Source organism: Amblyraja radiata, chromosome 47, assembly GCF_010909765.2.
Source record: "Amblyraja radiata isolate CabotCenter1 chromosome 47, sAmbRad1.1.pri, whole genome shotgun sequence".
Lineage (NCBI taxonomy): Eukaryota > Metazoa > Chordata > Chondrichthyes > Rajiformes > Rajidae > Amblyraja > Amblyraja radiata.
The window spans coordinates 194421-205630 of NC_046002.1; the positions used below are offsets into that span (position 1 = coordinate 194421).

At 50.1% G+C, this 11210-nt stretch overlaps 1 protein-coding gene and 1 non-coding gene across 2 annotated transcripts; one reads left to right on the top strand and one right to left on the bottom strand.

The window, feature by feature from the left end:
• The first annotated feature begins 3943 nt into the window (after nucleotides 1-3943).
• Nucleotides 3944-4015, top strand: trnag-ucc. Its single transcript has one exon. It is a non-coding gene; the product is annotated as a tRNA-Gly (tRNA).
• Nucleotides 4016-5350: 1335 nt separating this feature from the next.
• Nucleotides 5351-9239, bottom strand: ssr2 (signal sequence receptor subunit 2). Its single transcript, XM_033015898.1, has 6 exons — nucleotides 9152-9239; nucleotides 8106-8263; nucleotides 7364-7462; nucleotides 6620-6728; nucleotides 6172-6249; nucleotides 5351-5755 (listed from the first exon to the last, which is right to left on the bottom strand). The coding sequence occupies exons 2-6, from the start codon at nucleotides 8261-8263 to the stop codon at nucleotides 5645-5647; spliced, it is 555 nt and encodes a 184-aa protein (XP_032871789.1). The 5' UTR covers nucleotides 9152-9239; the 3' UTR covers nucleotides 5351-5644.
• Nucleotides 9240-11210: the final 1971 nt, after the last annotated feature.

An 11210-nucleotide genomic window follows, 5' to 3' on the forward strand; every position in this document is an offset into this window, starting at 1 on the left:
TGCCTTTTGGTTTTATAGTAAGGTTACTGCAGGAAATATTCCTTGACCAGATTCAAACTTTCTTCCTGTCCTCTGTTAAGACTGGAGTATCTGCAACGCTCTTGTGTACGAGGAGCAACCTGTCCGGCCATAACTTAACGCGGCGGTTGGTGGATTGGTCCCAGGAACAGTGGTGTTGACAGGGGAGGTCAGATCAGTGGGGTGGTTCTGGGACCAGACTGATCTTGCAGAGCATGTTGACTCGGCAGTTTGGTACCTTAGAACAGCTAGCATTGAACATTGGGGCAGCCTGTTACTGCCAAGTCACTCTTGTGTGGAACACCAAGTGCTGGAGTAACTCGGGGTCAGAAGCATCTGGGGAAGGAATGGTTAGGCAGTGTTTTGGATCGGGACCCTTCTTCTGACTATTTTACTTGTGTTTGAAGGCACTGCAGATGTTGGTTTAAACCAAAGATAGACACAAAATGCTGGGTAACGCAACAGGCTGGCCAGCGTCTCTGTAGAGAAGGAATGGGTGACGTTTTCGGGTCAAGACCCTTCTTCAGACTGAAGACGAAATGTCACCCATTCCTTCTCTCCAGAGACGCTGAGTTACTCCACCATTTTGTGTCCACCTGCAGTTTGCATGTTTTCTTCCACCAATAGAGGGTTTCCTGCCCAAGTGGAAGATCTATGTTGTTTGACAGTATAGAAATTCCACCCACAATTTTAGCTGTACCTACAGGCTTATTGATGTGTGTTACTGCTCTTGCAGCAGGAGCCTGCCTCTGTTCGCTCTGCGCTCCGTTAGTTTCCTTCCTTGCGAGGCTCCCACCAAAGAATCTCTCGGCCCAATTAACCTAAATGTCACAGCTCAAGGATTCTCTACTTGAAACTTTTGCTCCCATTCACCTTTTGAATACCTTTCCTACCTCATAAAGGCCGTTGTGGCCTTGTATCTTCAGCTAACATTGTCCTTGTTTTCCTAATGTCAGCAGCCATTTGTGATCCAGTCCCAGAGTTTGAATGATAAGCTGGTAGAACATGAAAACATGAATTCCACTGGTCCATGTGGAACAGTGTTGCAAGTCAGAGAGAGAATTGGCTGTTTGCAGCCGACCACTTGTTGCAGAGTGGCGTTAGAGTGGATGTTACAGAGTGGGGTTAGAGTGGATGTTGCAGAGTGGGGTTAGAGTGGATGTTGCAGAGTGGGGTTAGAGTGGATGTTGCAGAGTGGGGTTAGAGTGGATGTTGCAGAGTGGGGTTAGAGTGGATGTTGCAGAGTGGGGTTAGAGTGGATGTTGCAGAGTGGGGTTAGAGTGGATGTTACAGAGTGGGGTTAGAGTGAATGTTGCAGAGTGGGGTTAGAGTGGATGTTACAGAGTGGGGTTAGAGTGGATGTTGCAGAGTGGGGTTAGAGTGGATGTTACAGAGTGGGGTTAGAGTGGATGTTGCAGAGTGGGGTTAGAGTGGATGTTGCAGAGTGGGGTTAGAGTGGATGTTGCAGAGTGGGGTTAGAGTGGATGTTGCAGAGTGGGGTTAGAGTGGATGTTACAGAGTGGGGTTAGAGTGGATGTTGCAGAGTGGGGTTAGAGTGGATGTTGCAGAGTGGGGTTAGAGTGGATGTTGCAGAGTGGGGTTAGAGTGGATGTCACACAGCAGAAGCTAACATTTATGGTCATGACTGGAATATGAAAGGCTGCATTTGTCTCATTATAGTCAATAACTAAGGGTCTGCAGTAAATCATGCTGTATTGTTCAGCATCAGTGACGCCTTTATCATTTGAGGAGAGCAGTTTTATTGGGTTCCCCAAACTTGTGATGTATTGTTTGTCGAATCTAAAATCCTGCATGAAGATTAGTAATCATTACACGTCCTAGCCCATTGTCGACTGATATTCAAAACCCCACTTCCCCACCCATGGAACCAGGTTTATCCAGTGATCAGCAGTGAGCCTGGGGATCATTGCCTTGTGCAGTCTGGACTGCTGAGCTGAGACCAGCATGCCCAGATGTGGGCCCTGGTGCAGGAGTAATGGGCCAACCATGAGTTGGGATGGAGCTCAGCCAAGAACAGCTCGTTCAGTGTTGCCTCAGAGCAAAGTTAGACCTGTGCATCTCACTGGATAACTTGGGACTGCAACATGCCGTGGTTTGATGTAGCAGCCTGTGTCTCCACAGAGAGCAGAACCCAGCATGATAATCCGTCCTGCACCAACCCTAACCCTAATGCATCTTAAACCTTCCAATCTGCCTGGTGCCATTGCCATGACTCTAACTCCCCTGTGTCACCAAGTATCAGGTCAGAGCCATGGAAACCCCAGTGGACCATTATTGGTTCTGCTCACAGTCGGGACTTGCAGCCTTAAATCCATAAATAAATAAAGGTGATGGTTGGTGCAATGTAGCTGGTATATCTGAGCACCAGTCAATCAAGGTCACTCTGTTGGTTCCAGTGTATATTACCAACATTTAAATGTGATTAAGACAAGGTTGCACCTCCAGACTTGTTATAGGATGGTTTACACTCCATGCTATTCCAATAAAACACAACCATTACTCTAGTTCTGTCAATATCTTACTGCAGTATACTTCAATAATCTTGAGCTGTAAGTGACTGGGATGATTGTTGTAGAAAAGTAGTAACAGGTGACTGAATCAAAGTAGTATCTTTGATCCTCTGGGCAAATGCATTCTCTCCCTCCCCCTCCGTCTCCCCCTCTCCCTTGTTCCCACCTCCATACTCCCAGCTTCAGTCATGCTCTTGTCCACCCGGTGTGTCTGGATGATTTTATCCTGTGTTGCCATCCAACATTGTTCAGAAAAGCTGTGTATATCTGTGTTTCTTTCCCTGGGATTTTATCCGGACCTGTTGATCAGATACTCAGCTTGTGGTTTTTGGTGACCCTTCGTTAAGATTATCGGTGGGTCAGAAGGGAATGAACTCGTTGCCTCTGGTTGAGAGGAAGCCTTGGATAGTAAGTACCTGGTGCGCCTTTAGTACAGTGTACTGTTACAGATGTTCAGTATCTCGTGTACAGGATTCCTTTAGAACTAGCCGTGTTTTTAGAAAATGATACAGATTGTTAAATAAATCTTGTATATACATTTTTGTACCATTATTAAGGGCATACCTTTCCTAATAAAATACAAAAAATAACTTGTTTTACTGCGTTTGTGTGCATTTCTGTCTGAGTATAACGTGCAATCATTCCTTGTGCGGCCCGTGCTACGGACAAGAGGCATTGGTGGTCAAACACTGACCACTCATCACCCCTCCCACCCTAAATATTTCTCCCATCCAGGGTTCAATGGGAAGGGGGAAAGGTGGCTTCTCTTGGTTCGGGCGCAGTTACCAGGACTTCCGGTAACCACAGGCGCTGCGGGAACAGGTAACAATGTCCAGGTAACTACTTCTCTAATTTCAGGTAGTCCCTACTTTCTCCTCCACTTCAGCCCACTGGCTGCACCTCTTCCTTTCTTCTCCACCCCCACCCTCACATCAGTCTGTAGAAGGATTTCGACCCGAAACGTCGCCTATTTCCTTCGCTCCATAGATGCTGCCTCCAGCATTTTTGTCTACCTTCCAGGCAACTACAGGCGTCTGCGAGATTAGATAACAGACAATGTCCAGGTAAACACGGGCTTCTGGACAACAGGTAACAGTGTCCAGGTGGTCACAGGCGTCTGGACACCAGGTAACAGTGTCCAGGTGGCCACAGGCGTCTGCGTCAGTTCGTAGTTCGGGGTTCAGTCAACTTGAAATCCAAATACACCCTGCAGACTTTTCCAACTATTGCACAGTGACGCTTTGAAAGAAAATAGTGCTGGTAAAATATTGGTGAACGGCTGCGTGAGAATCAAGAATGAAATGTATTTAGATTTGTGAATGAACACAACGTCAGAGCAACAGGGATCGCGGGAGCCGAGAGTTGAGTTGCCGCTGCGTCCACAGCCCTGCAGTGCGATGGTGGTATAGTGGTGAGCATAGCTGCCTTCCAAGCAGTTGACCCGGGTTCGATTCCCGGCCATCGCAACACAACTCGTTTTTTACTCTATATATTTTATTGTATATTTTAGGGGTAGTAATTCGGATACCGGGCGATCCCACCTCTCGGAGTACTTTATGAAACAACCCCACTTTTATTTTCGAAGATAGACACAAACAACTGGAGTAACTCAGCGGGTCAGGCAGCATCTCCGGAGAGAAGGAATTGGTGACGTTTCATAGATACATAGACAATAATAATAATGGATGGGATTTGTATAGCGCCTTTCTAGAATACTCAAGGCGCTTTACATCGCATTATTCATACATTCCTCAGTCACACTCAATAGGTGCCAGCATCGTCATTCAATGTGATCATGGCTGATTAACCACAATCAGTACTCCGTTCCTGCCTTCTCCCCTTATCCTTTGCTTCCGCTAGCCCTAAGAGCTATATCTAACTGTCTTTTGAATGCATCCACTGAATCGGCCTCCACGGCTTTCTGTGGCAGAGAATTCCACAAATCCACAGCTCTCTTGGTGAAAGTTTTTCGTCATCTCGGTTCTAAATGGCCTATGATTTTATTCTGGGGTTCTGGACCCCACCCCAACATCCGGAACATGTTGTTCAAGAAGGAACTGCAGATGATGGAAGATCGAAGGTACACAAAAATGCTGGAGAAACTCAGCGGGTGCAGCAGCATTTATGGAGCGAAGGAAATAGGCGACGTTTTGGGCCGAAACCCTCCTTCAGACTGATCATCCGGAACATGTTTCCTGCATCTAACGTATCAAATCCCTTAATGATTTTATGTTTCTATAAGATATCCTCTCATCCTTCTAAATTCCACTGAATCACATAAGCCCAATCGCTCCATTCTTTCATCATATGAGTTTCCTGTCGAGACCCTTCTTCAGACCCGAATCGTCACCCATTCCTTCTCTCCAGAGATGCTGTCTGTCCAGCTGAGTTACTCCAGCATTTTGTGGCAGCATCTGCAGTTCCTTCCCGCACTTTTATTTTATCTCCCATCAGCTTTGGATTAATGTTATTGGCGCTACAACCCCCAATGCAGCGGCTCGGCCATGCTGACCAACATGCTGACCAACATGGACACAGCCACCTGGGCCCAACTCCACCACTTGTCAAACTGTGGGACTATCCTAGATTGGGAGATTTTGGCAGATCTGTGGGGCATCGAATGTTTCCACAGCCACTGGATGTTAAAACCCAAATGCAGAGGTCAGAAGTTCACAGGGGGATATCAGCTTTTAATCCCAATTAAATTGTTACAGGGTTTTCATCCAATGTACAAAATGTGTTAAATCTGCGCAGTGTGTGATTTTTTTTTTTAGCATAAATCTAAAAATAGAATAAGACAGTTTCATTTTCAAGTGATTTTATTACAAAAAAACTGAATTATACAATGAACTATTCGTAACCGTGTTGTACCAACAGAGCATGATGATCAACTGCAAAACCAGAAACCACCCTCTGGCATTGTTTATGTTGGTCCTGCAGTAACATGCCACTCGCCATTCGACACGTTCACACAGACTTGTGTGTGCACAGACAGAACCACACGTGTGCATGCACACGTACACACTCAGCGCATCAAGCCTATCACAGCTCCGGTGTACAACAGGGTCACGAGCTCTGCTAATGATCCAGTCGCCTCAGTTCTTCTTGGACTTGGGCGTGTCGTACTTCCTCTTGCTTGAGTACCAGAGAAGCAGAGGGATGCCGATAGATGGAAGGGTCATCACTCCAAAGGCCGCCCAGTCCAACTGCAGAGAAAGTTTCACCATCAATCAGAACCTCGTCACAGAACCTCGGGAGTTTTGGAATGAAGACACAGGAGCAAAATTAGGCCATTCAGCCCATCGGAAGCATGTGGAGGATTTGGAGAGGTTGGATAGGTTTACCGTAATGGTGCCTGGATTCGAGGAATTCAACTACAGGAAGAGGTTGGATAGACATGGATTGTTTTCTCTGGAACGTCGCAAGTTGAGGGGAGACGTGATAGATTTGTCAACATGAGAGGACATAGCTATAGGGTGAGAGAGGGGCAAGTACTTTTCTCACATCGAGAGCAGTGGGGACCTGAAACTGGTGTTGGGAGGGAGCCATAATTGTATGGCAGAGTAGACGATGGGCCGAATGGAGCCAGCCGGAGGGAGGAGCGCGGAAAACAGATACTCACGTAATGAGGGGAGAAGCGACGATCAAACTCTCGCTGAGCCAGGATGCCACCCTGTCCAGGGGCGCTGGTGTACCCCACCTATAGACAAAGACACCCAGACATTAATGCAGAATGCTGAGCTACGATCCACCTCAGTGGTGACCCTCGGACTATCCTTGATCAGACTTGGCTGGCTTTACCTTGCACTAAACGTTATTCCCTCATCATGTATCTGTACACTGTAGACGGCTCAATTGTAATTGTATATTGTCTTTCCGCTGACTGGATAGCAGGCAACAAAAGCTTTTCACTGTACCTTGGTACACATGACACTGAACTGGCTGGAGCGTAACTTTTCCCCTTCACCTTGAACCTATGTCCTAGATTCCCCTAGTCTGGGCAAGAGACTCTGTGCATCCACCCAGTTTATTCCTCTTACTATCGTTACTGAAGGAGAGGCCTGACTTACCACCACGGGCCCCCCTTCCTGGGCCAGGTAAGAGACGGTGGCAGAGGTGAAGTTGAAGTATCCGGCCTTCAGTGGTCGCAGCACCACAGTGTGGGTGACGTTACTGGCCCTGCAGCGAGTGGGTCAAGGAATCAGACACAGAGGAGGGACATAGAGGAAGCAAACAAGGGCCCCGTATCTGAGGAAGGATGTGCTGGCTCTGGAGAGGGTCCAGCAGAGGTTTACAAAGAATGATCCCAGGAATTAGTGGGTTTACATACAAGCATTTGTTGGCACTGGACCTGAACTCACTGGAGTTTAGAAGAATGAGAGGGGACTCATTGAAACGTACAGAATAGTAAAAGGCCTGGATAGAGTGGATGTGGAGAGGATGTTTCCACTATTGGGAGAGTCTAGGACCAGAGGTCACAGTCTCAGAATAAAAGGATATACCTTTAGAAAAAGATGTGGAGGAATTTCTTTAGAGGGTGGTGAATCTGTGGAATTCATTGCCACATATGGCGGTGGAGGCCAAGTCAATGGATATTTTTAAGGTGGAGGTTTACAGATTCTTGATTGCTAAGGGTGTCAAGTATGCGGAAAAGACAGGAGAATGGGGTTGGGAGGGAGAGATAGATCAGCCTTGATTGAATGGTGGAGTAGACTTGATGGGCGAATGGCCTAATTCTGCTCCTGTCACATGAACTTGGGAAGGAACACAAGCGAGCTGGGAGCAGATTCCAACGAAGGTTGTGACAAGGATACGGAGCTATCCGGTCCCACTTCACGGTCAGCATTCCTGACACAATTCCAAAGTCCTCAGGTGGGAAGGAGTCATCGCTGAGTTCCACCTCCAGCGCCGCACTGAGGGACAGAGAGAGAGAGAGATGGGAATCAGAGGGACTGCCAGCTTTCCCCCTCACCCCACCCCACACAACGCTCTGCATCCAGTGAAACCGCCCACCCACAGCCGGGCCAGGTGATCGGGGGTGGGCCAGGGGGATGGGGGGGGAACAGATGAGGGAGGGGGGCTGGTGAGGTGACCAGGGGGAGGGCAGCGGGCGAGGGAGTAACATGACAAGGCAGTGGAGATGGGCAAGGTGGGGATGTGTGATGGAGCAGCTGGGCAAGGCAGGGAAGGTGAGGGAGTGGGGATGAGCCAGGTGACCAGGGGGAGGGGGACAGGTGAGGGAGTGGGAACTGGTGAGGTGACCCGGGGGAAGGGGGCGGGCGAGGGAGTAACATGACAAGGCAGGGAGGGACAAGGCAGCGGAGATGGGCAAGGTGGGGATGTGTGATGGATCAGCAGGGCAAGGCAGGGAAGGTGAGGGAGTGGGGACGAGCCAGGTGACCAAGGGGAGGGGGACAGGTAAGGGAGTGGGGACGGGTTACGGAGCAGTGGGGTGAAGCAGGACCGTTTTCAGGCCTGGACGTGTAATTGTGGTGTAGGTGCTGAACCAGGTGAGTGCACGTTGTCAGGTGAGGTGAGGAAGACTCCACTCCCTACCTGGAGCCCACATTGTACACGTTGTACTGCAGCGTCAGGTCCCGTCCCTCCACTGCGTATTTGTTCAGGAGGGACTTGGAGGACAGAATCCTGGCTCCCTCCTCAGCCCCCGCGGCAGCGAGGAGCACGGCACACACACCGATTAACAGCAGCCTCATCTGTGGGGAGAGCAGTCACACAGAGGGGAGAGTCTCAGCAGCCCCATGGTGTGGTCAGACCTACACCCATCCTTCCCCCAGCCACCTGAACGCACACCCATCACCGACTTACACACGTCTGTCTCACCGCCCCCAACCTAGACAGATTCTTGATTAGTGCGGGTGTCAGGGGTTACAAGAAGGCAGGAGAATGGGGTTAGGAGGGAGAGATAGATCAGCCATGATTGAATGGCAGAATAGACTTGATGGGCCGAATGGCCTAATTCTGCTCCTATTCTTTATGACAACCTCACTGAAGGCCACTGCATTTATTGTTCATTTCTGGAACGCTGTTATTAGTGGCTCCGTGATTATCAGTGCCCCCCTCCCCTCTGACATCCCCTCAGCCCCTGCCCCTCCCACAGACCAATGCCCTTAATCTTGCCCCTCACAGGTCAACAAGGGTTACAGTGAAAGATAGATCAGCCACGACAGAATGGTGGAGTCGACTCGATGGGCCGAATGGCCTAATTCAGCTGCTGTGAGGTGAACACACGGTGGGGTTGGGTGGGGGAGGGAGGGGGGCACCATTCCCCAGCCCCTCTCCTCCCACAGGGCAGTGTCCACACCTCTCCCTGCCCCCCCCCCCCCCACAAGGTGCTGCCCCCCCCCTCCAGCAGTGGGCATCTGCTTGAACCAGGTGAAGGTTCAACAACGTGGCTGTTGTGAAGGGAGGGAGACCCCAATCCACCCCCTTTACCCTCCCCCCCCAATCCACCCCCTTCACCCTCCCCCCCCCAATCCACCCCCTTTACCCTCTCCCCCCCCCCCCTCTCTCCCCCCCCCCCCTCTCCCCCCCCACTCTCTCTCCCCCCCCACTCTCTCTCCCCGCCGCCGCCACTCACTCACCCTCGCTGCGCTCGGCCAAAAGAAGCACCACTGCGCTTGCGCCTGACGTCACCAGCCCCACCCGCTCCGGGGGCGGTGCCCCCTGGGAGATGTAGTTCACAGCGTCACCTCCGCCGTGGCGGAAACCGCGGGTGGGACTACATCTCCCGAGCTGCTTTGCACTTAGGGGTGCGCTACAATCAGAGGGCGCCACGTTGACGCGAGTTGGAGTACTTATGCTTCGCCAGGAGTCCCACTGTCCACAGTAAAGATCCTCATCACACCCAGTCTCCCCACTCCTGGTCCACAGCAAAGATCCTCATCACACCCAGTCTCCCCACTCCTGGCCCACAGTAAAGATCCTCATCACACCCAGTCTCCCCACTCCTGGCCCACAGTAAAGATCCTCATCACACCCAGTCTCCCCACTCCTGGTCCACAGCAAAGATCCTCATCACACCCAGTCTCCCCACTCCTGGCCCACAGTAAAGATCCTCATCACACCCAGTCTCCCCACTCCTGGCCCACAGTAAAGATCCTCATCACACCCAGTCTCCCCACTCCTGGTCCACAGTAAAGATCCTCATCACACCCAGCCTCCCCACTCCTGGTCCACAGTAAAGATCCTCATCACACCCAGTCTCCCCACTCCTGGTCCACAGTAAAGATCCTACAGCAATAGGCTCCGCTATAGGATCTTTGGTCCATAGATGCTGCCTCAACCGCTCAGTTTCTCCAGCATTTTTGTCTACCTTCGATTTTCCAGCATCTGCAGTTCATAGAAACATAGAACATAGAAAATAGGTGCAGGAGTAGGCCTTTCGGCCCTTCGAGCCTGCACCGCCATTCAATACAGCGTTGTCTGCGGAGAACGCTCAGCATCGCCAAGGACTGCTCTCACCCCAATCATGGACTGTTTACCCTCCTACCATCTGGGAGGCGCTACAGGTCTCTCCGTTGCCGGACCAGCAGGTCCAGGAACAGCTTCTTCCCTGCGGCTGTCACACCACTCAACAATGTACCTCGGTGACTGCCAATCACCCCCCCCCCCCCCCCCCCCCGGACACTCCTCCCACAGGAAAAAAGAAGTCTATGACTGTATGCATGTAAATAGATTTATTTATTGAAATCATATTCTATGTCGCTCTTCCAGGGAGATGCTAACTGCATTTCGTTGTCTCTGTACTGTACACTGATAATGACAATTAAAGTTGAATCTGAATCTGAATATGATCATGGCTGATCATCCAACTCAGTATCCTGTACCTGCCTTCTCTCCATACCCCCTGATCCCTTTAGCCACAAGGGCCACATCTAACTCCCTCTTAAATATTCCTTCTTAAACATTTTGTCTATCCCACTGTCAGACTGGATCATAGAAGATCTTGCTCTAGTATCTTTGTGCCCGGGTGGGACAATTCCCCGGGGACAAGCTCTCCAGCCCTCCACACTTTCATAACTTCCGAACATGTAGCAGCTGCAGTACTCCACCATGGGTGATTTATCTCGCCCCCCACTCTCTCGTGTAGGAAATGAACTGCAGATGCTGATTTAAACCGAAGATAGACACAAAATGCTGGAGTAACTCATCAGGCAGCATCTCTGGAGAGAAGGAATGGGTGACGTTTCGGGTCGAGAGCCTTTTTCATTTAGGACGGAGAGATAAATCAGCCATGATTGAGTGGCGGAATCACCTATCACTTATGATCTCATGATCGATATTAAGGCGCTGACTTCTAAGGCCCACATTTAATATTTAATTGCGGCGTTGCACATGACCCTCCTGTCGTATCCGACGATCAGTGATGGTGATTATACGTCAAGATACAGAATATACACACACACAACTTTTTTTCTTGTTAGTTATATTGTCTACAGTGTACTTTGTCTACATATTCTCTTGTGCTGCTGGAAGCACGAATTCCATTGTTCACTGGCAATAAAACACTGTCTCCATAGATGCTGACCGCCCAGCTGGCTACTTCCGCATTCTCTGCCTCTTTATCTTAGACTTGCAGCATCTGCAGGTCCACCGAAAATGCTCGCCAGCCGCGCCCCCGGCGCCAGCCCCGCCCCCGGC